A 24,606-nucleotide genomic window follows, 5' to 3' on the forward strand; every position below is an offset into this window, starting at 1 on the left:
CCATGCATCCTTTCCTGCTTTCTGAAGGTTGGCCTGGGGACGTCAGGCCCAGCCACGAGGGCATCCATCATCACTGTGAAATTAGGCCCACCATGCTTCCTCGCCTCTAGATTGAGAAGCCCAGGCTTGAGGTCAGCTGCCCAAGGCCCACAGCCAGAATCAGAAAGCTGGGATTTGGGGATCCCTGGGTGGCGCAGCGGTTTGGCGCCTGCCTTTGGCCCAGGGCGCGATCCTGGAGACCCGGGATCGAATCCCACGTCGGGCTCCCGGTGCATGGAGCCTGCTTCTCCCTCTGCCTGTGTCTCTGCCTCTCTCTCTCTCTCTCTCTCTGACTATCATAAAAAAAAAAAAAAGAAAGAAAGCTGGGATTTGAACCCGGGTCTAAGAGCCTCTGGCCCCTGCCCTGCCACACTCCTCTCTGTGCAGTAGGGATGCTGAACTTGCCAGAAGGGCCACACCCGCCCCTGATGTGTCCAGCAAAGACTCAGTGAGAATAAATAGAGGGAACCCGGCCTTGGAGTTGCCGTAGCAGGCCAGAGCTGGCTCAGCTTCCCTCGCAGCCATGTGGCCGAGCCCCGTTCATGCACACAGAGCCTCAGTCTCCCCACCTTTAACTAGGGCATCACACCTGTCTCTGATGTCTGCAGTGAGGCCTGAATGAGATCACAAATGTATATCTAGTAGCCAGCATAGCCTGTGTCAGCTGAGGATCCAGCTGGGCCTGCATCCTTAGTCACAAAGGCTGGATCTCCTGCCACCTTGGGCTGGGCCACTGCCAAGGCCGCCCAGTTTGGTTTCTTTGCTGGAGCCCACTGACCAACACTGAGGCAGAGGTTGGCCCCTCTTGTCAGTGGTGTTTGAGGAGCCCTCCCCCGCTCTGCCCTAGATCCTATGAGAACTGGCTCAGAGGAAGCGGATTCGTGGGGGACACTCGTAGTATGTGGCAGCCCTCCCCACTGTCCACCTGCACTGACTACCATCCCTCCTTAGGGAGGCGCCTGACCGGTGGGGCTGCCCTGGACCCACCTGGCATCACTGGGATAACACCCCTCCAGGCCATGGGAGACAGAGTGGAGGAAGGATGGGGCTCCTACCCCACTGGCCATTGAACAAGCTACTTAGTTTCTCTGTGCCTCAGTTTCCTCGTATATAAAAACAGCCTTGAGCAAAATGGCCACTTTGGTTTGTTTCGTCTTCATTTCTTTCAGAGTCAGTGAGATAACTCTCCTGCCTTATTCTCAGCAGAAATGATTTTTCAATCTCTTCTGTACCTAATAGGCTGTCCTTCGCCCTAAGTCCTGGCACCAAATTGTCTGCATCACCCATTTGTCGTGGATTAAATATACTCAGTTTATGTTTGTAGAATGACCACCATTTCTCCTCCTCTTTTTTAACCTTTTTAAAATAAAATATCTGTATCCCCAGTGAAATTATTAGCTCTTGAAGGAAAGGATTATGACTTTTATATTCCTCACCCCCCCCACATACACACACACACAATCAGCACTCAGTGAAGAACCTAGAAGATAGTAATTATTTTGTTGAATGAATGAACACATGAACAAATGAATCAATTTGTTGAGCATCAGGGAATTAAAAAAAATCAATGAATATTTGTGAATATTAATGTTCAGAGAAACACCTTGGTTCTTGGTGCTTTTCAAGCCACAGAAAGCATTTTAGGCAGCTAAACAGAAGTCTTATTTTACAAGCCAAGAAATTGTAAATCTACTGAAATCATTTCTCCGTAGAAGTCTCGCAACCATCCAGTTCTGTGTGGTCAGGGCTGGGGTAGAGGCATGGCACCCCAGGCCACCTGCGCTGTATTCCCACGGCCTTCTTCTCCCTGCCCATCACTGGCCTTTTGTCCTTGACCCCTGCCAGGAACCCCCGCAGTGTGCCTAAGTGAAGCCTGCATCTCAGTGACCAGCTCCATCTTGAGTTCCATGGACCCCACGGTGGACCCCTGCCAGGACTTCTTCACCTATGCCTGTGGAGGCTGGATCAAAGCCAACCCCGTACCTGATGGCCACTCACGCTGGGGGACTTTCAGCAACCTCTGGGAGCACAACCAGGCCATCATCAAACACCTCCTTGGTAAGTACCCAGCAGGGAGACCAGCAAATGGGCTGCAGAGGAGAGCGGCCAGCTGGACTTACCTGGCCAGGCCTGGTTAAAGGAAGAGCTTGATGCAATGGGCAGACCAGAGGCTTTGGAGTAAGTGAAGCCCAGTTAGAATGGCTGCTCTGTCAGCTGTTGTGTGGCCCTGAGTAAGTCACTTGTATCTGAGCCTCAGTTTCTTTATCTATAAAAATGAGACTAGGGCAGCCCCAGTGACGCAGCCGTTTGGTGCCGCCTGCAGCCTGGGATGTGATCCTGGAGACCCGGGATCGAGTCCCACATCCAGCTCCCTGCATGGAGCCTGCTTCTCCCTCTCCCTCTGCCTGTGTCTCTGCCTCTCTCCCTGTGTCTATGAATAAATAAATAAAATCTTTTTAAAAAATGAGACTAATACACGGGGAGGAAGGAACAGCACAGGGAGTATAGTTAGTGGTGTTGTAATAGTGTTGGGTGGTGACAGGCGGTAGGCGCACTTGTGGTGAGCATAGCACAGTGTATAGATCTGTCGAATCACGGTGTTGTACGCTTGAAGCTAATATAATGTGGTGCATCAAATATATGTCAATTAAACATTTTTTTTAATGGGACTAGTAATACCCAAACCTCAGAGTTTTGAGATCTATAGAGCACATGTGTAAAGGGTTCTCATGGTACGTGTGGCTGGTAGCTGTGGTCCTTTTGTGGCTTCAAGCTGTGGCTTTGTTTTGACTGGCTTTGGCGATGAGCTTTGAAAGCTGTGAGCCCGGGCACCTGAGTGGCTCAGTTGGTTAAGCATTTGCCTTCCATTCAGGTGATGATCCTAGGATCCCAGGATCCTGAGATCAAGCCCAACATTGGGCTCCCTGCTCAGCGGGGAGTCTGCTTTTCCCTCTCCCTCTGCTGCTCCCCCTGCTTCTGGGCACTCTCTCTCTCTCTCTCCCCCTCTGTCAAATAAATAAATAAAATCTTTTAAAAAAAGAAAGTTGTGAGCCAAGGGAATCAAGGCTGAGCACACTTGATCAGATTTTAAGGTTGAGAGTGGATGAAGTTAACACAACAGTTTATGTGAGAGTTGTCCATTACAGGCAGGAACATCACTTGGCCTCGTGGCCTCACAGTGATTAGACTTGCATCATAAGCCATCGAACTAAAGTTCTCCTCTTTGCACCTGGTTAGGCCTTCGGCACCTCTATTTGACCTTGGTGTTGGTGGTTTCATCCTTAGATTAGAGCCCCATGTCTGTCTTATTTGCAGGGTTACCCCCACTTAATGTTTGTTGAACTAACACCTGCCCATTGGGGTCGTGTTTCACAGAAGTCACAACACTGCCCCCCCGCTAGCAACCCCCAGCAGCCCCCAGTAGCCTCCTCTGAAGCTCCCAGCAGCCCGTCCGTGGGCTTGTCTCCCTGAGGATCAGAGCCCCATGGTACACGGAGGCTGAAGGAACTCTGTAAGTCCAGAACAGCAGAGCCCCTGCTTGCATTATGCTATCCAGGTGCCTTTGAAAGGGGACACAGCCTTCCATTTCAGAACAAGAAGCTTAACAGGCAGATATATCTGTGGCAGCCAGACTAGAACTCAGGGATGTCCCTCCTCTATCACCTAAGGGACCAACAACTAAAGCAGGAGGGTAGTCCAAGTAGGATAACAAGGTGGGCTAGAGCCTCTCCTTCGGTCACCCGGACCTGGGTTCAAACCCTGCCTTTGCCACTTCCTGAGTGGTCTCGGGTCAATGACATGACCCCTCAGGATGTCTTCTCTCATCAGTAGAATGGGAACCGGGCCTCCTTCAGGTGATGAAAATAAAATGGGAAAAAAGGTATTTAAGGTGTGTTGACAAGCTGTGTGACCTCATGCCGGGTGTGCGCTGCTGGCTGCTATGTACACAAGTGTTATGGCTATTATTCCCCCTTGACCTTTGCACAGCACTTCACAGTTTACAGAGCTCTTTTTGTAGATGTCATCCTATTTGATCCTGTAGGGTAGGCGAAAGGAAGGTATCATTCATCCCATTTGAGAGATAAGAAAATTGAGGTCCAAAGCCATCCTCAAGACAGGCTAGCAGGTGGCACAGCTGAGACCTACTTGACTTCGGGCCCTGTGTCCTTTCCTCTGTCTCAACCACCTCCTTCAGACAGAAGGGGCAAGTATGGCTCCCCTCCCATCCTGCTGGCAGCATGGACCTTTGGGGATCTGAAGGAAAGAGGGGAAGAAACTGATGTTTGTTGAGTGTCTGCTACTTGCCATGCTGTGTACCAGGCTCTTTATATCCGCTGCCTTCTTCATCCTCACAACCTCCCGGGGACTTAGGAACCATTGGTCCCATGTTGTAGATAAGGAAACAGGCTCAGAGAAGTTAAGTGACTTTGTTGAGGGTATACTACCAGTCCTGAATGGAGAGGGGCCCCAGCCCTGGGGAGCAGTTAGCACACAGACAGGCCCTCAAACTCTCCAGTTAGGCCCAGGCCTGGGCCTTGTGTGTGATGCCTGCAGGTCCTGCTCCTGCCAGTCCTTATCAGAAGGACCTTGGGTCTTTGCCAGGACTGAGTCCATCCCGTGGCCCTCCCTCCAGCTGGCAGGGCCCAGGAGGAGTGGGCTCCAGTCCTGAGCTCTGGCCTTCCATCCATCCCATCCCTGAGAGTCAGGGTGAAGGTGGGGAGCTGTCCTGAGCTGGGCACAGAACAGCCAGAACCATGCGTTCAAGCCCTTGCCCCTGGGACCAGGGTCTTGTGGGATCAGGAGGCCAGACTGCAGGGTATTGAAGTCAGGCAGCCCTGACATGCTAGCTTATCATTCATGTAGCCTTGGACAAGTGACCTGGCTCCTCTCCAGCTTAATTTCATTATCTATAAAATGGGGCCTAATAATACCATCTAATGCAAGGTTGCCACGAGTGCTGATTTGTATGTGCTAGGTCAGCAGGCTTAGCACAGAGCCTGGCACCTAGTAAGTGCTCAGCAAAGCAGAGCCACCCTTCTCGTTGTACTGAGTGAGCCCAGAGGCCCAGACCTCTCCCTGATAAGCTGTGTGACCCCAGAGAGGCTACCCAGACTACTCGGCTCTTCGTCTGTAAGGTGGGAATTAAGAGCATTGATGTGGATGACCTCAGGCTTAGTGGGGTGGTCGAAGAAAACCTACGTATTGCTAATCTTACTTCTCATAGAGGTGTTGATGTGGACCTAGTAACCAGGGAAGGAGGTGCAGGGCATATCCACGACCATACTAGGCTCTTGTATTATTTTATTTAAGCCATGGATGTATATCCCCATTGTATAGATGAGGTTCACAAATATCTAGGCAGTGATGGGATTTAGCTAAATTTAGCCCCAAAGCTGTGGAACCTCAAACCTGCCCTCTTTTTCTACCGACTCCCCTGAGTCACATTCACCATGCAGAGGCCCAGAAGGGTGGCCCAGAAGCACGATTCACCAACCTCCTTCCCCAGTAGCTGCTTGATGAAGCTCTCCGGTCTAGATGGGATCTGGCTGGGGCCTGATGAACATAGTAGGTGAGGTCAGCCCCAGGTCATACTGACCAGGAGCTTCCCCAGAAGGCATATCCTGGAGTCCCCTCCATGCCACACTCGCTTCTGGGAACTAGTCTGGAAATGGCCCCTCACCTGTGGGCCTTGATACCTGGGACTTTGACACCTGGAAACCCTTGAAGGGGCAGGAGGCAGGTGAGTGGGTGATAAAAAAATGCAGGAACACAGGCCAGTGCATTCCTGGGCTCAAGGCCAGGCCGGTCTCGGCTTCGCCAAGACAAGGGGTCAGCCAGCAGGTCTTGGGAGGGAGCTGGAGCTCGTAGGGTTGTAGTGTGCAGGGGGCTGCCAGGCTGTCCAGGCTGGCCTGGGGTGGGCTTCTCCGGAAGGAGAAGGAATGTTCCGAGTGCTGATGAGGACCGTGTCAGCTGGGCAGGTGGAACAGCTGTTACCATCCACTGGCCGCGTGACCTTGGACGAGCCAGTCCTTTCTCTGAACAGTGAATTCACAGGGTCCCCTCAGAGGAAATCCGGGTGGATCAGAAGCTGGTGGATTGAACTCTGCGGTGCCACTGGACACATCCTTGCAGCCCACTGGCTGGGAGGCATGGCCTCAGCTGTGTGAGACAGAGAGATATGTCACCCAGTAGACACTCTGCCACCCACCGGGGTTGCCAGCTTGGGCTGTCCTCATGGACTTTGGGGAGACAAGAGCGTGGCCTCACTTCATTCAGGGCAAGGATCCCCTGGATCTCTCACCCCTAGGCTGGGCCTTCTCTCAGGCTTTCCAGCTCTTGCCCTTAGCACAGACTGTTCTGCCCTCTACACTACCTGCCTCACCTCTTCCAGTCCTGTGGGGTGGACTTTCTTTTCTCAAACCTGCTTCCTCCACGATGCCCTCTGGGGTTACCAAAGGGCTGCCCTGGGCTTGAGCTACTATTATGTTTATGTGCCTGTCATATATACTGTGTTTTCTATTACAAGATTAATGCGGGATCCCTGGGTGGCGCAGCGGTTTGGCGCCTGCCTTTGGCCCAGGGCGCGATCCTGGAGACCCGGGATCGAATCCCACGTCAGGCTCCCGGTGCATGGAGCCTGCTTCTCCCTCTGCCTGTGTCTCTGCCTCTCTCTCTCTCTCTCTCTCTCTCTCTCTGTTACTATCATAAATAAAATTAAAAAAAAATTTAAAAAAAGATTAATGCATGCAAAATTAGTGCCTGGTTTTTATAACCATTTGAACATCACGGATTCCATAAGGAATTCGTGGTCTCCTTTCCTTTTACCCCAGCGCCAGTCTGCCTGAGAAATGGAGACTGAATCATTCCATCAACATTACATTTGTCCATGTCAGTGACTTGGCAATTAATCATGTCGCCCTGTGACTCGCTCGTACTTTTATTTTGATTTGTTTTTCCAGTAGTTGCTGTCTAGCTTCATTTCAACTCCCCGTGCACATGGGAAACCCTTTGGACAGGATCTGTGTCTGACCTGCTTCCCATTTGGTGCCGTGTTTGCACTAATGTGCCCATCTTTCACGTTGGGGGAAAGGGAGTGGGCATCCAGGGCTTCTCTGGGGTGGCTGGACCTCTCATTTTCTGAGCCAACCTGCCAGAAAGGAAAGGAGCACAGAGAACGTTCAGGCCCCTGTCCTAGCCTCAGCTGCTCACGAGTGTGACCTTGGATGCGTGTCACTCAACCTCTTGCCTATAATTTGGGCACGATAGCCCTAGTAGCACTCCCTGGTGGAAACTGTAAGGACAAGATGCGCACAGAGCCACACCCACACACAGAGGAAGCAGTTCGTTTTCTCGAGGAGGTCTAAGAATGCTGGGGTTCAAATTCCAGCACGTGGCTTTGCCTCCCTAGATAAGTTCCTCTTCTCACCGGGCCTCATTTTCTTTCCCTGTGAAATGGGGTGATAGTATCACCTCGGGCTGTTGGTGTGGCAACGAGAAGAGCTCAGCCAGGGCTGGGCCTGCAGTAGGCACCCGTTGTGGTGATGGTCCTTATCATTATTTTTGTTCTACAGAAAAAGATGCCTTGTGTATCAGCTCTCCCACTTACCCTCACAGGATGGGGCTCCTAGGGCCTGTGACTGCCTGAACCCAGTCTATGGTGTTCTCTAAAATGAGTGCTAGTCTTGCCCTGAGGTGGAGTCCTCCATGCTCTTGGCCAGATGTGCTGCCGCAGCACAGGGAGCGCAGGATTCCCAGGAACCCCATCCCCGCAGCCCCCCCAGCTGCTGGGGATTTCATTTCCTCCCAGGGAGTGGTGTGCAAGAGGGTGTTCCAATGAAAACTCCCAGAGGAAGAAGGGGGCCGATTAGATAGTATGCTGTCTTTCCTCTTTGGGACTTTGGGGAAGTGACTGAGGAAGTTTCTGGAACTCGGGGTCCCTCGAAGGAAGTACCCAGCAATCAGGAGCCCTGCTATCTGGCCCTGGGCTGCCAGATTATTTTCATACCCTGGAGGCACCAGACTCAAAACTCAGCCCCCGGCTCAGTCCTGGATGCTGCGCTGCTGATGGCACCTAGCCTGCTCCCGTGGAACCTTCTTCTGGGAAGTAAGCGCAAGCAGGGGAGTCTCTAAGGAGACCAGGGATTTCCTTATGAGAAAACTGTATGTGGCTGATTTCACTTTGAAACCGAGCCTCCTCCCTCAGGCTGATGTGATTGGTATCTTTCTTCCAGGGAGGTCCCAGAACATTCCGTCATTCATTCCTTCGTTCAACAATTATGTATTGTACACTAGCTATGTGCCAGACATCACTCGGTGCTGGGGTTGCGTGAGGAATAAGACAGCTTTTCTCTACGGAGCTTACATTCCAGCAGGGGAGACAGACAGTAAACACCCCCTACCCACCAACTCTGGCAACCACTAATCTGTTCTCTATAAGCTTGGTTTTTGTTATATATATATATTTTTTTAATTCCACAAATAAGAGAGATCATACAGTATTTGTCTTTGTCTTTCCCTAACTTTACTTAGCGATATATCCTCAACGTTCTTCCATTTTGTCACAAATGGCAAGATTTCATTCTTTTTTATGGACAAATAATGTTTGTGTGTGTGTGTGTGTGTGTGTGCATGTGTGTGTGTACACAGGCCACATTTTCTTTATCCATTCATCCGCCAGTGGGCACTTAGCTGGTTTCAGTATCTTGGCTATTGTAAATACTGCTGCAGCAAACACGAGGGTGCAGAGATGTTTTTGAGTTAGTGTTTTTGTTTTCTTTGGGTAAATACCCAGAAGTGGAATTACAGGATCATAGGATAGTTCTATTTTTAATTTTTTGAGGAGCCTGCATACTGTTTTCCATAGTGGCTGCTCAATTTACCTTCCCACCAACACTGCACAAGGGTGTCTTTTTCTCTGCATCCTCGCCAACATTTGTTTCTTGTCTTTTTGATAGAAGCCACTCTAACAGGTGTGAGGTGATATCCCACTGTGGTTGTGGTTTGCACTTCCTGATGACTAATGATACAGAGCATCTTTTCTTTCTTTTTTTTTTAAAGACTTTATTTATTCATGAGAGAGACAGAGAGAGAGAGGCAGAGACCTAGGCAGAGGGAGAAGCAGGCTCCATGCAGGGGTCCCGATATGGAACTCGATCCTGGGACTCCAGGATCATGCCCTGGGCCGAAGGCAGGCGTTCAACCGCTGAGTCACCCAGACGTCCCCAGAGCATCTTTTCATGTACCTGTTGGCCATCTATATGTCTTCTTTGGAAAAATGTCTATTCAGATCGTCTGCCCAGCTTCTAGTTAGATTTTTTTTTTTTTGGCTGTTGAGCCAGATGAGTTCTTTATATATTTTGGATACTAGCACCTTATCAGACATATGATTTGTAAATATTTTCTCCTACTCAGTAGGTTGTCTTTTCATTTTGTTGGTGGTTTCCTTTGTTGTGCAGAGGCTTTTTAGTTTGATATAGTCCCACTTGTTTATTTTTGCTTCTCTTGTTTTTGCTTTTGGTGTCAGATTCAAAAAGTCATCCATAAGACTTATGTCAAGGAGCTCACCATCCACGTTTTCTTCTAGGAGTTTTATGGTGTGAGGTTTGATGCTTGAGTCTTTAATACAGTTTGGGTTCATTTTTGTGCATGGCATGAAACAGCTGTCCAGTTTCATTCTTTTGTGTGTGGCTGTCCAGTTTTCCCAACACTGCTTATTGAAGAGACTATGCTTTCCCCAGCACATATTCTTGGCTCCTGTGTCATAAATTAATTGACAATGCATGCATGAATTAATTTCTTTCTATCCTATTCCATTGATCTCTGTGTCTCTTCTTATGCCAATACCATAATGTCTTAGTTACCAAGCTTGTAATATAGCTTGAAGTCAGGGAGTGTGACGCCTCCAGCTTTGTTCTTCTTTCTTAAGATTGTTATGCCTAGAGGCACCTGGGTGGCTCAGTTGGCTAAGTGCCTGACTTTGGCTCAGGTTATGATCTCAGAGTCCTGGGATCAAGCCCCAGTTTGAGCCCTGAGTTTGGTTCTACACCCAGTGGAGAGTCTGCTTGTCTCTCTCCCCTTCTCCCAGCTCATGCTCTCTCTCTGTCTCTCTGTCTCTGTCTGTCTCTCAAATAAGTAAATAAAATCTTTTAAAAAAAGATTGCTGTGGCTATTCAGGGTCTCTTATGGTTTCACACAGATTTTAGTATTGTTTATTCTAATTGTAAAAAATGCCATTGGAATTTTGGTAAGGATTGCAGTGAATTTGTCCATTGCTCAGGTAGTATGGACATTTTAACTGCATTAGTTCTGACAATCTGTGAGCACAGAATATGTTTCCATTTATGTGTCTTCTTCAGTTTCTTTCACTAATCTCTTGTTGTTTTCAATATAGAGGTCTTTCACCTCCTTGGTTAAATTTATTCCTAGGTAGGGGTGCCTGAGTGGCTCAGTCGGTTACGTGTCTGCCTTTGGCTCAGGTCATGATCCCAGCCAGGGTCCTGGGATCGAACCCTGCCTCAAGCTCCCTGCTCAGCAGGAAGCCTGCTTTTCCTTCTTCCTCTGCCTACCACTCCCCCTGCTTGTGCTTTCTCTCTCTCTCTAATAAATAAATAAAATCTTTTTTTTTAAGATTTTATTTATTTATTCATGAGAGACACAGAGAGAGAGAGGCAGAGACACAGGGAGAGGGAGAAGCAGGCTCCACCCAGGGAGCCCAACATGGGACTCGATCCCAGGTGCCCAGGATCATACCCCGGGCTGTAGGCAGCACTAAACCACTGCGCCACCGGGGCTGCCCTAAATAAAATCTTTTTAAAAAATTTATTCCTAGGTATTTTATTCTTTTTGATGTAATTGTAAATGGATTTGTTTTCTCAATTTCTCTTTTTGATAATTCATGATTAGTATATAGAAACACAACAGATTTTTGTGTATTGGTTTTGTATCTTGCAACTTTACTGGATTTGTTTATTAGTTCTGACAGATTTTTGGTGTAGTCATTAGGGTTTTCTGTGTATTATATCACAAATAGTGACAGTCTTACTTCTTCTTTTCCAATTTGGATGCCTTTTATTTCTTTTTCTTAACAATTGCTCTATGATCTCTATGATTCTTAGTGCTATGTTGAATAAAAGTGGCAAAAGTGGGCATCCTAGTCTTTCCCTGATCTTAGAGGTAAAGCTTTCATCATTGAGTATGATGTTAGCCATGGGCTTGTCCTGTATGGCCTTTAATATATGGAGGCACATTCCCTATATACCTACTTTGTTGAGAGTTTTTATCTTAAATGGATGTTGAATTTTGTCAGATGCTTTTTCTGCATATGTTGAGATGATCATATGATTTTTATTCTTCATTTTGTTAATGTGGTACGTTACATTGACTAATTTGTGGACATTGAACCATCCCTGCGTCCCTGGAATAAATCCCACCTGATCGTGGTGTATGATCCTTTTAATGATTTATTGAATTCTGTTTGCTAATATTTTTTTGAGGATTTTTCCTTCTATGTTCATCAGGGATATTGGCTTATAATTTTCTTTTCTTCCGGCATCTTTGATTTTGGTATCAGGATAATGCTGGCCTTGCAAAATAAGTTTGGAAGAATTCCCTCCTCTTCTGTCTTTTGGAAGAATTTGAGAAAGATGGGCATTAATTCTCTGTTGAATGTTTGGTAGAACTCACCAGTGAAGTTGTCTGGTCCTAGACTTTTGTTTGTTGAGAAGTTTTTGATTACTGATTCAATCTCCTTACTAGCAATTGGTCTATTCAGATTTTCTACTTCATCATGATTCAGTCTTGGTAGGTTGTATATTTCTGGGAATTTATCCATTTCTTCTATGTTGCTCAAGAAGAATATAAAAGATAATGCTTACCTGTTTATGTACTGTATGTACACATGAAAGGGTGAGATGTTTCTGCTACCTAATAGCTAATTCTCTCCCCCTTTGGGGTCAACATTGCCCCTCTTGAGAATGCATGATATAGGGTCTTATCAGTAATTTTAAGGAATCTGTGTACTCCAGAGCATATTAGTTAGTTAGTTTTTTTTTTTTTAATGATTTATTCATTTATTTTGTGGGGGAGAGGCAGAGGAAGAGAGAGTCCCAAACAGACTCTGTGCTGAGTACAGAGCCTGATGCAGGGCTTGATCTCACACTCCTGATACCATGACCTGAGCCGAAATCAAGAGTTGGACGCCCAACTGACTGAGTCACCCAGGTGCCCCTCCAGAGCATATTTGAACTCAAAGTAGTTCAAGACACTAGCTCTATAAACTCCACATCCAGGGTTCCACTAATGTCTAATAGATGTCTTCAACTAAAAATGTCGAAAACTGAACTGCTTATCCCATTCCCCATCCCTTGTCTTCCGCATTTCAGATAGCAGTGACCACCCCTTGCTCTGGTCAAGGAAACTCGGCAGCATCTAGGCCCCTCTTTCTCTCACAGCGCAACTGCTTCTCACCCCCTCTCTGCTGTCACCCTGCCCGAGCCTACATCATTGCTCACCTCACCTGTCACAGTGGCCTCCCACCTGGCTGTCCTGCTTCAGCTCTTGTACCCCCAGTGCCTGCCAGGTCATAGGTGCCTTATGGGAGAGGATGAAGGAGAGGAGGCGGGATAATGTGCTGGGGGTTGTCCCAGTGGGCCCCATGAACCAGAGAGAGGTGGGGGGAGAAGTGGAAGAGCTTGATGTCCCAGAGTTCCTGCCCCAGCCAGTGTCAGTGTGGGAATACAGGGGGTGTGAACGCCAGTTCCTGGGGAAGCCTACATTCTTGCGCCTTCCTGCCCCACCTGCCTCATTTCCTCCTCGTGTAAATTTCTGTCAGGCTCTGACCTCAGCACCCTCTCAATGCCCAGAAATGGCCCCCTTTCTCATCAGAAGTGACACTGGGCTCTGTTCTTCTGAGGGCTGCTGTGTGCTTTCTGGGTACAGACCAAGAAGCAGGGACAGCTGGGACATGAACTAGCGGGTGAAGCGGCCCAAGCACAGCCCCCCACGTCCACTCCACCACGGCAAGCTCAGCTTTCAGCCCAGAGTTCAGGCAAGGGTTCCCTGGGGCCTCCCCTTGCCATCCTTTCTCAGGGCCTCCTGGACTTTGTCCGCAGCATCAGATGCTCCCTGCGTCAGATGCTTTGTGACCATCTTACGCTGTCTGTCTCGCCCACCAGGCTCCAGGCCTGACGTGGGCAGCCCCGTGTCCATGCGGCCTGCTACATTCTCCCCCAGCCCAGCAGCCACCAAACCACAGGAACTCAATAAACCTTGGTGGGAAAACAAGTGGATGTTTGATCCAGGGTGTGGAGTTCAGGGGAAGGAAGCTTGAACTCGTCAGGAGCGGCCTCTCAGCGAAGGAGAGAGGGGCCGTGTGTGCCTGAAGGACGCAGTCACGTCATAACGCAGGGATCCTGTTGGGGAAAGATGGACGCCTGGGACTCCCTCTCCTGAGCACAGCCAGGCCGTTCCCCCGGAGCCTGGCCGTGGGCCTCTCATCTCAGTGGCCTTGGCCAGTGGGGGAGGGAGATGCCAGCTCCTCGTGGGCCAGAGCACACAGCGTACGCAACCCGACCTTGGCCTGGCATTTCAGGGGCACGGCCAGAGCCACGCATGGACGGCGAGATGCCGCTTCCAGGCTCTGGCAAGCCATGGTGCTTCTTGCGCTTTTCCTTCTAGGAGCTTAGCTGCTGGGGGGCATTGTTAGAGAAACGAGGCACCTGGGAGGGGGGTGGAAACTCCCCCTTTGCTTTCCCTGAAGTTCTGCTTCCCTTCCCCATTTCTACCCTCCCTTCCTGGAGGCCTTGTCTTATGTTCTGGAAAGCTCTGGGGCTTCACACCACACTTTTCCAGGCCTTGGAGCAGCATGGCAGCTGGTGGTCTCCAGGGCTGTGTGTGCCCTCCACAGACCCTCGTCACCTTTGCCCCTCTTGGGCTTCCCTTGTCTCTGCATCTCCATTCACACTCACCCAGGCTGGTCGCATGCTGTCACCCTGACTTCAGCAAGACAGGGGTTGATGCTCTCTGACCAGAGAAAACCACGATCCTGGTTATGATAAGACCTGGGGGCTGGGCAGGCGGGCTCTTGGGACGAGTGCTGGGAGAGCTGAAGGACCCTTCACATCACAGGCCGCACCAAATGGTATCTTTTCTCCAGACAGTACGCCTTCCTATGCTTCTCGTGTTTTCCCAAACTCTCCAAATCCCTCCAAACCCAGGGCCCTTCCTCCTCATTTCTACCTGGTGAATAATTTCTTACCTTTGAAAGAACTGCGTTGGGGCCCCTGGCTGGCTCAGTCCATGAGCCTGTAACCACTGATCTAGGCTTTGTGAGTGTGAGTCTCATATTGGGCATAGAGCCTACTAAAAAGAAACCTTTTTAATTAAAAAATAAATAAAAGGGGCAGCCCCGGTGGCCCAGCGGTTTAGTACCACCTTCAGCCCAAGGCATGATCCTGGAGACCCAGGATCGAGTCCCACGTCGGGCTCCCCTGCATGGAGCCTGCTTCTCCCTCTGCCTGTGTCTCTGCCTCTCTCTCCCTTTTTCTGTGTCTGTTATGAAAAAATAAATAAAATCCTAAAAAATGAATGAATGAATGAATGAATGAATGAATGAAAGAACGAACAAACCGGCTCGGAACTAGAGCACCCCTGACCCCACCTCACCCCACCAAAGCATGTGACTTTTCTCTGGGTTCCACAACCATTTGCATTAACCAAAGCTCTTTCATGTCTTCTGGTCGTTTCTTTGCTTGACTCCCTGGAGGCAGAGAGCAGGCAGGTCTTATTTATGTCTACAAAGCTCCTAGCCCAGCCCAGTGCCTGGCACTTGGTAGGTCCTCCATGGAAATCTTCATGAAAGAATATCTCAGGAGAGGCTCCATCGGAAAGATGGTCTCTGAGAAAGGCCTTGGAGACGCTGGGTCTCAACAGCAGCCCATACTGGAGGGCCAGGATGAGCTTTCCTTTATGTGTTTTCTTGTTTGATATCTGTGTCCTCACACTAGCAAGTAAGCTCCATGGGGACAGGGGGGGACATTGTCTTTCGAGTCCCTGAAGCTTGCACATACCTAGCACAGGGCAAGCACCTGTATCTACTTAGTAGATGAATGGATACGGTTCTGCCAGCGAAGTGTTCATGGAGGAGAGGGGGCTTGGGGGGGGGGTCTTTGGGGCAAGCAAAGGAAAGAGTTTCAGGGTCCAAGAGAAGTGAATTTGAAATGAGGAAAAGGAGCTGGAGCAGTGAGGAAGGAGGGCCTCAGGGAGGGAGCAAGGTGGACAGATAGAATTGAGGGATTCAGGGACCCAGGCGTGATCTGGAGCAGGTCTCTGAGACCAAGGCTCAGGCACAGGAGCCCTGGCACATGATAGGTCCTACATGACCAGAACCAGCACACAGTAGAGCCTTCATGGCGTGAACAGGCACACAGTGGGTCCTTCATGACCCAAACGGGTACATAGTGGGTCCTTCCTGGCCCGAAAAGGTACATCGTAGGTCCTTCATGGCCTGAACAGGCACATGGTGGATCCTTCGTAGCCTGAACCATAGGAAGTGGTCACCTTCCCTGGGCACAGGCAGGCCCCTGCCCCAGGCTGGCTCTCAGCAGGTGGCACCTAGACCAGAACACCAGGGACAGGGAGATGGTGATGACCAAAGACTCCCAGGCATCCTGGTGTAAGGATGGAGATGCTGGCTGCCAAGTGAGGAAGAGAAATGGCAACAGCACTCTAAATCACCTGTAAGTCTGATGAACAAGCTTGGCCCTTTAGAGGAGGAAGGGAAAAGTTAACTCCTAGTGCACAAGGCCTTGGAAGCTTCCATTCAGCTCCAGTCTATCACAGAGAGGACATCTGAGGTCTGAAAACCAACACAGGCCTCTGTTCCTCACACCAGGGAGGGGTATTTGGGCCACACTTTGGCCAGCAGGGGATGCAAGCTGTCCTGCCGGGTGGCCCATGCTGCCAGCCAAGGGACACATCTACAAACTTGACCAGCAGACAGGGAGAAACATGGTATGCTGTTCTTATTTTGCAGTCAGCAATAATTAGGAAGCACCTCAGTTTGCCAGGCTCTGCCCAGGGCAGTCGCGTACCCGCTGTGGTTGAGTCCATGTGACTGTCCTAACAGGCAGAAGTCCTAGGTTGTTTTTACAGCTGAGCACCCTGAGGCTCTCAGAAGGACTCCCATCGGGCCACCTGCACAGCAGATGGGGGCACACTGCAAACCACTATCTCTTGTCATTCCAGAAAACTCCACAGCCAGTGTGAGCGAGGCAGAAAGGAAGGCCCAGGTATATTACCACGCATGTATGAATGAAACCAGGATCGAGGAGCTCAAGGCCAAGCCCCTGATGGAGCTAATTGAGAAGGTGAGTTCCTGGAGCAGCCTTTCCTGGATCTCCTCTGGCTGCCACCCCAGCTGTCAGGTGTCACTGGGTCTGCCTACCTCACACCCCAGCCACCTCACCCAGCTGGATTATAGAACCGGTCAGGGCTGAGTGTGTCTGAGTGTGTGTATGCGTGTGTGTGTTTGCGCTCCTGTGCATGCACGTGTCTCTATGGGTGGGAATATCTGTATATGGGGGTGTATGCGTCAACATCGTTGTGGATGTGCACATGTATGTGCATCACTGTGCATGTGCATGTGGAATGGGGCCATATTTACAGAGAAAATGTTTCTGGGGACGCCTGGGTGGCTCAGTGGTTGAGCCTTGGGCTCAGGTCGTGATCCTGGGATCCCGGGATTGAGTCCTGCATCGGGCTCCCCGCGGGGAGCCTGCTTCTCCCTCTGCCTGTGTCTCTGCCTCTCTCTGTGTGTCTCTCATGAATAAATAAATAAAACCTTTAAAAAGAAAAGAAAAAAAATGTTTCTCTACCTTGCTGCTTCCTTTTCCTCCGAGGGTATGTCTATGTGTGAGGAGGGCTATGTTCCAGAAGGACCAACAGAGAGTCTTGTATCAGAAGCAGAATAGCCCCTGCGTGAGGAGGGCCCACATACCCCAGGCCTCCTCATCCTCCTGCAGAGGAAGAGCCATTCTTGCTGAGCATCTCCCAGTCAGCCTTGGATGGGCTCTTGGGGGCTGCCCATGGCTGGCCAGGGTGCCTGACGCCCACAGAGGGTGGCCATGGGTGTTTTCTGGCTGTTCCAGGTTCCCCCAATGCCCTGCCTTGTAGCTCGGCTCTGGGAAGGCATTACAGCAAGGTCGAGAGCTGTGGGCACCGGGGATTGGACAGTCCTCCCCTCTGGCCCAGGCCCCACATACCAGAGCGTGCCAAGCCAAGGAGACCAAGGAGATTACAGAAATCCCAGCTCTGCAGTGCCTGGCTGGCTCAGCTGGTAGAGCATGCAACTCTTGATCTCGGGGTCGTGAGTTTGAGCCCCATGTTGGGCATGGAGCCTGCTTGAAAAAAAGAATCCCTGCTCTGAGAGAAACTAGACCCCACTGCTTTATCAACTTTCATTTATTTTTTTTAAGATTTTGTTTGACAGAGAGCACAAGCAGGGTGAGCAGCAAAGGGGAAGGGAGAAGCAGGCTCTCTGTGGGGAGCCTGATGTAGGACTTGATCCCAGGACCCTGAGATCATGACCTGAGCCGAAGGCAACCATTTAACCCACTGAGCCACCCAGGCGCCCCTTTATCAACCTTTTCAAAAAATATGGAGCCTTTTTTCCCCATAAGCACAATTGAATTTATGCATTAGTAGAAATTATATCACATGATTCAGAATCCAAAAAATGAAGAGGGTACGAGAAAAGTCTCCTTCCCATCCCCATCACATCCTTGAGAGAGCAGCTGCCCCATGGATTCATGGCTGGCTTGCTCGGATAAGTCTCGCTCCATGGGTGTCTCCTGTTTACTGGTCAGAAACTCTGATGAAGACCATCCCGGGATCCGGGATCAAGTCCCATATCGGGCTCCTTGCAGGAAGCCTGCTTCTCCCTCTGCCTGTGTCTCTGCGCCTCTCTCTCTCTCTGTCTCTCACGAATAAATAAATAAAAGTCTTTAAAAAAAAAAAAAAGACCATCCCTTTCATCTGCTCTTGAGGCTCAGAGAGGTCAGATGACCGCTCCAGGGTCACAGCAGGTTAGCAGCTGGAGCAGAATTCACACCCAGGTCTCCCTGCCACCTCTTCACCTCCCGTTCCCTCTCCCTCCCCACAGCTAGGGGGCTGGAACATCACAGGTCCCTGGGACAAAGACAACTTCCAGGACACTCTGCAGGTGGTCACCTCCCACTACCGCACCTCTCCCTTCTTCTCTGTCTACGTCAGTGCCGACTCCAAAAATTCCAACAGCAACGTGATCCAGGTGAGCTGGCCCGGAACCCTAGGAAGAGGAGTGGGCATATTTAGCGTTTAACCTCATGACCTGTTTTGAGTTTTGCAAGTGGCAGAGTAGGGGCAACTGGCTTCTGGTTTCTGAGCCTGGATTATTTCGGAGGCTCTGAACCATGAGATTTGTACAGGTAAGAAGTCATGAAAGAGTAGGCTGCCATTCTTGAGGGGTGGGGGGATGTCACCATGGCACAGATGAATCTCTGGGATTCTCATTGGTCACTGTGGATGTCAAGTCCTAGGCACAGCTAAAGCCACCTCCCGGCCCCCTAGCCTCAGCCTCCGTCCTTTGTGGCTCTGCTTAGAATGGCTTTGAGTCGATCTCTTCCTGGCGGAGCCTGCCCTAGACTTTGTATCAGCACAGCCAGGGCAGCCCCTGCTCTGCCCACCCTCAGGTGCAGAAGCAAGGAGCCCAGGGTGAGCTGAAATCCCCACCTAGCTCCTTCTCTCACCCATTGTGTGACCTCCGGCAAGTACTTCAACCTCCCTGCGCTGCAATGTCCTTATCAATCAAATGAACTATAGTAACACCTGCTCTCCGGACATCAGGGTGTGGCCACAAGGCTCTGCTAGTTGCTGCCAGGAATTGACCCTCCCCTACCTCCCAGACCCTCTGCACATCCTCCCCTGGCAATCTCCCCTTGAATCCTCATTCCAGCTCTGAGGATGAGATACTATTTCCCCTGTTTTCTAGAAGAACCTGAGGATCGGAAAGGTTCAATAACTTGACTAAGGCTCTGCAGGCGTCAGTGGCCCTTAACCACTGCACCTTCTTGGAAAGTATTTAGTTAAGTAGAAGCAGTGTGCCAAGCCTCAGAGGTGCTTAGTGGGGAGGGTGGCTCTGACCTTTCAGAAGGACCCAGAATCCCCATGTATGGGCAGGTATGCAGCCAGACGTGTGTCTGTCCCTGCCCTGGGTGGCGGACCCCAGAGGCGACCTCTGCTGCCAGCTTCTGCTCCTGCTGGGGCCCAGGCTGGCTCTGTGTTGCCATGTCCCCACTGTCCCCACGGCAGGCAGTGTACACGTGTGACAGTAGATCCCCTCTCACTCCTGCCTTTCTCTCCAGGTGGACCAGTCTGGTCTGGGCTTACCTTCAAGGGACTATTACCTGAACAAAACTGAAAATGAGAAGGTGAGTGTGCTTCAGACAGAGTGGCTCTCAGCCCACACCCCACGACGTGTTACCCCCATGGTGTCCCCTCAGTGTCCACACCTGTGTGGGTCTTTGAGGCTGGAGTTGCATAGAGGTGACACTTACCTGACGGGTTGTAGGTGGTCCCTGGCAGAGGAGGCTGGCTGTTTCACATTCAGGCATCACGGGCATAATCGGCAGGTATCCTTTGTCCCCACTCTAGAGCGAGACAGCAGTAATGGCCATGCCATGTGTGGCTGCCAGGCCTCTGGTCCTCCCAGTAACCCTGCAGGTATAGCATATCTCTGAACTTCATTCACCGCATCTGCCACATGGGTATTATTTTTACCTTGCCTTTTACAGAGGAGAGAGCAAGGCTCAGAGACTCTAAGTGACCCACTCAAGGTCCATCCCACAGTGGTGAGGCTGAGATTCACTTCCAGACCCGCTAACTCTGAAACCCACACCTTGTCTGAGGTTCATCGTCTCTCTGTGCATTATCCCACCCATCTGTACTGAGTAGCCACCTGCTAAGTGCCTGATGTTGGGGGGGATAGTGGTGACTAAGGCAGGCATGGTCCCCACTCCACAGGGCTTAGAGTCTGGCAGGGGAGGCAAATGTTAATTAACTAACCAGTTAGAGGCATAGTGACAAATTGTGATAGCTCGAGGGTGAACTGAGGACGTTGAACACAGATCTGCAGACACGGTAGAGAAGGGCAGTGCAGAAAAAATGTGTCTAAGAACTGGTCTGCTGGTAGCTTATATGTGACGAGCATTCAAGAGGGAGTGTGGCCCGGGAGCACAGGGACCCACCGCCGGGGTCCTGTGGGTTTTGTCCTGAATGCCCTGAGCAGCCATGGAAGCAGCGCAGGGCCAGAACCATCCCTGCAGTGGGTTGGCAGTGGTTTCCTGTGTGGGACTGGCTCTGTTCTGCCCACTACCCTTGTCCAGTGGGTGGTGGCACCCACTTACAGAGTGGGTGCCATCCTGCAGGTGCTGACAGGATACCTGAACTACATGGTCCAACTGGGCAAGCTGCTGGGTGGAGGGGATGAGGACGCCATCCGGCCCCAGATGCAGCAGATCCTGGACTTTGAGACGGCACTGGCCAACATCACCATCCCCCAGGAGAAGCGCCGGGACGAGGAGCTCATCTACCACAAAGTGACAGCTGCTGAGCTGCAGGTAATGTGAGCTCCGGTTGACATGGGGCCTGGGACAGGCACAGGGCTTTGGGACAGGGTGCTGGGCTGAGGAGGTTGTTATACCCACTTCATCAGATCCTCAGAACAACCCTATGAAGCAGGGATGATTATTGCCCCAATTCGCAGATAGAAAAACTGAGGCTCAAAGAGATTAAATTTCCTGCCGAGGGCCACACAGCCTTTCTGTATCAGCATTGACCTCAGGAGGCTCTATGGTCATGATGACAGTCCCACACCCTGATTGGGCATTTCCAATCTCAAGCCCCGGTCACATGGAGTCTGGTTTTCAGCAAACAATAGACCTGAGGAGTGGGTTCTGTAGCCACTTCTCCCTTTTCCAAGCCAGGAAGTGAAGTGACATGTTCAAGGCTCTGAGGCTCCTGAAGTATCAGGGAAGCTGAACATTGGACTCAGCTTCACTCGCTCATGGGATCTCTGCTCTTGACCATGACCCCTGGCAGCCTCCTGGTGTAATGGGGTTGCTCCCTGTCACTGGGTTCAACCCATCTGCAGAGTCAGTGGCCCCTCTGCCAAAGGCTGCTCCGTGGTGATTCCTTGGGACTTGCAGGTGGGGAGTTGAACCAATGGCCTGCCAGTTCCATCTTCTCAGTCCACTGTGTGCTGGGGTCTGGTATTATCCCAGGTCCTCAGTGGCTTCGGCCAATCTTCCTGTTTCCTGCCATTGCCTAGAATGCTTGGTGAGGCCTGCTTCCCCACTGGGGAGGACGGCAGGGCCCTTTGTGTTCCGCTTGTGTTGGGGTTCCACCAAGATGTCTCCTCCCTCCTCTGCCTTGACCAGCCAGGTCCTGCCTATCCACTTGAGTTGGCTCATTTCCTCTCCTTTCAGGATGAACACCTAGGTCCTTGTCCATTTTTTTTCCCTCTGTTCCTCCCTCTGACAAGTATATATGGGGCCACCCTCGGGGCCTTGCTCTGGAGGTTCTTCCAGGTGAGGGAGGAACGCCAACGTGGAAACAATCCCAAACCCATTGTTGAATGCTTTGGGCAAAAGAAGGATGGCACGAGGACAGGGATAGGGCAGGGGAGTCTGGTGAGTGGGTGAGCAGTAGCCAGGCCGGCCAGGTGTCCCAGGTAGAGGTGCAGCCCAGGCAAAGCTGAGGGTGAGGGCAAGAGAGGCTCTTCTGGGTGCCAGCTGCCCGATAGGTCCCCAATAGTTGGCATCAGGGTGAGTGGTGCTGCGTGGGTTGTTACGGAGATCAGCAGACTGCATTGGCTACCATCTGGCACTGTTTTTCTGCTCTGAGGCCCGGAGGTCAAAGGAGATGCTGTTTGTACAGTGCAATTTGTCTTGTTCCAGCTGCCCACTTCTCAATGCAAGAAGGGCACTAGCAGCCTCCCAGCCCCCCACAGTGGCCATGATGCCAGCTGACTACCCCAAGAGTGGCAGAGAAGACGCAATAGCCCTGAGCACATCCACCCCAACGTGGCTTCCAGGTTCTACCCCGGGGTGGCCTGGGGCACATTACATTTGCTCTTTTCTTCCTCCTTCTCCATTTCAGAGCTGCCAGGGCTGGGGGATATAGGGGAGGATTTTAGCAGAGGGACGAGCCCTGGGCTTGGGGTCAGAAGACTGGTCTGGTCCAGCCGCACTATAAGCCGTGTGACCCTGGGCAAGTCACAGGATCCCCTCCTTGCACCTTGACTTCCTCCCTTATAAAATGGGGGCTTTGCTCACTCATGCATACCTGCTGTCTTCCAGAATGCAGAGACAAATGAGAGGCAGCCCCTGTCCCCATAAGGTGTGGTTCTTTAGCCACAGAGTTCTGTGAGAACAAGTTGAAAACTATGAAGTGTCTCCCAGAGGAACAGGGCATATGTACATATAAAAACATTATGTCTAACATATAAAGATTGAGTCCTGGATCCGTGAAGCCTAGCATCCTCAAAAAGAATCTCTACTTGGGATTTCAATTTATAAACTGACATGCACAATTCAAATGTATTATAGTAAAAGCAGTGACGCCAGCCCACGTCTCCAGCACTTAACCAATTTGATTCATTCCAGCCTTGGACAGAGAATATCTTGCTATTACCTGGTATCTGGAAATTTGGTTATTTTCCTGTACCCTAAGTGACTCTGGGGAAGTTGCAGCAGCCTTCACAGTATGGTTCCAGGCTAGCCTCACCATAGTACAGAGTGGTTCCAGGCTAGCCCCTAGCAGAGTCCGAATTCAGACCCGTGAATCAAACATCCTTCTATTGCTTCTCTCGAGGGGCCTGAGGACCTTCTCATTCCTTTCTTCCTTCCACATCAGAAGTTGTTTGGTAATGAGTCCTATTCTCTGCTCTAAATTCTCCAGCTGAGATAAAGTCTGATAGCATCTTTCTTTTCTCTTATTCGCAAGCCTACTTGAGCTGGTTGGTTGGAGACCAGCAGTACTCTTTGGCTGCAGGTCTGGAAAATAGAACCGACTGGTGGGCCCCAGAGGATTTGAATCACAAGTGGAATGTCCTCATCAGTTAAAACAGCCATCTCCATGGAGACCGTTCTAGACGCATACATGTCTAAGTTAGGCGTTCACTAAAGCAAGATTGAAAATGTGAAAATTCTGGTATTCAACACACACCTCGTCTGGGTTATGGGAATTTACCTGCACAGAACACCTGCTCTCCCTAAAAAAACAGGCTTGTGTTAAGTACACAGGGATATGTCACCACCTGATGGCTGTACCCTAATTAGAATATTCCAGTTGCCTGCAGTTTGTGAAGCTCTCGTTAATTGTATAAACAGTGACATTTTGTAAACTTGATGAGTTTCCCAGGCATCTTTGCCAGCAGGTCATGCAGGCAGATGTCTCTAAGTGTTGAGCCCCATCTGACCATCTCACCTGGACACTCCCAGTTTGACAGCCACAGAAGCGTTATGGAGAAGCCCCAGAGGTTACCGACCCTAGGGGCTCCTGCCAGGAAGAGAGAACAAATGGACCAGCTAGGGAGAGAAGCATCTCAGGATTGATGAGCAAGCTGTCCCCACGAGGTACAGAGCAGCCGACCGTGGGTGGTAGGGGCAGGAAAATTGTCCTTGTTTCAGAGCAAGGCCACAGAAATGGCTCGAGGCCCCAGACCTGGTTCATGGTGGGGACTCTGATCCATGTCTTCTCACTCTGAGACTCACTCAGGTCATCTTGTTGCCGGGCAGGCCAGGATGTGTGAGAGCACACGGGGCACAGCTCTTCCCAACTACGTGGGTGGTTTGAGTAGGTCATGGTGCAAATATGGAACCTGCACCCGGCCCCCCAAAAGCCAGCAGGCCACTACCTGTGGGAGCTGCCCTCCTCTGCCCTCTGAGGTCTTGTTCCCCAGCAGCTGAGCTACCCTTTGAAACCGGAGAGACAAGTGAGCCTGGATTTTAGATGTGTATAGTCACTGGTTAACTATGTGACCTAAGGAAGGTCACCTTAGCTCATCTGCAAAGTCAGCATCTATTAAGTGGAGGGTTTTATGATTGCTCTCTCACTGAGGGCATCATAAGTATTTACCAACAGGTTACAAGATCATCAGATATTATGGTTTGATTTTACACTATTGATCGATCTTACCACATGAAGGCCATTTGTAATGCATCTCTTACTTCCTTTGTCTTTTTCAAGAGAATAGAGAACAGAATCTGGAATCGCTCAAGCCCAGACCCACGCTTGGGAGACCTTGAGAATGATTACAATAGCTAATATCGATTGAGGATTGAGTGGTTGTTACATACCAGGTATCATTCTAAGTGACTGACGCACAGAAGCATTTTTGCTGTTTATTTTTTTTATTTTTTATTTTTTTTATTCATGAGAGACGACACAGAGAGAGAAGCAGAGACCCAGGCAGAGGGAGAAGCAGGCTCCATGCAGGGAACCCGATATGGGACTTGATCCCTTGATCTCCAG

General features: G+C 50.5%; 1 protein-coding gene across 3 annotated transcripts in view; it reads left to right on the top strand.

The window, feature by feature from the left end:
* ECE1 (endothelin converting enzyme 1) overlaps positions 1-24,606 on the top strand; it is a 115,530-nt gene that overhangs the window by 66,884 nt on the left and 24,040 nt on the right. For all 3 annotated transcript variants that reach the window (XM_025448247.3, XM_025448246.3, XM_025448245.3), the window contains 5 exons: positions 1,885-2,097; positions 16,282-16,403; positions 18,197-18,343; positions 19,437-19,502; positions 20,499-20,690. In XM_025448247.3, the coding sequence (XP_025304032.3) occupies positions 1,885-2,097; positions 16,282-16,403; positions 18,197-18,343; positions 19,437-19,502; positions 20,499-20,690 (740 nt within the window). The remainder of the gene's footprint in view (positions 1-1,884; positions 2,098-16,281; positions 16,404-18,196; positions 18,344-19,436; positions 19,503-20,498; positions 20,691-24,606) is intronic.

This window comes from Canis lupus, chromosome 2 (genome assembly GCF_003254725.2).
Source record: "Canis lupus dingo isolate Sandy chromosome 2, ASM325472v2, whole genome shotgun sequence".
Classification (NCBI taxonomy): domain Eukaryota; kingdom Metazoa; phylum Chordata; class Mammalia; order Carnivora; family Canidae; genus Canis; species Canis lupus.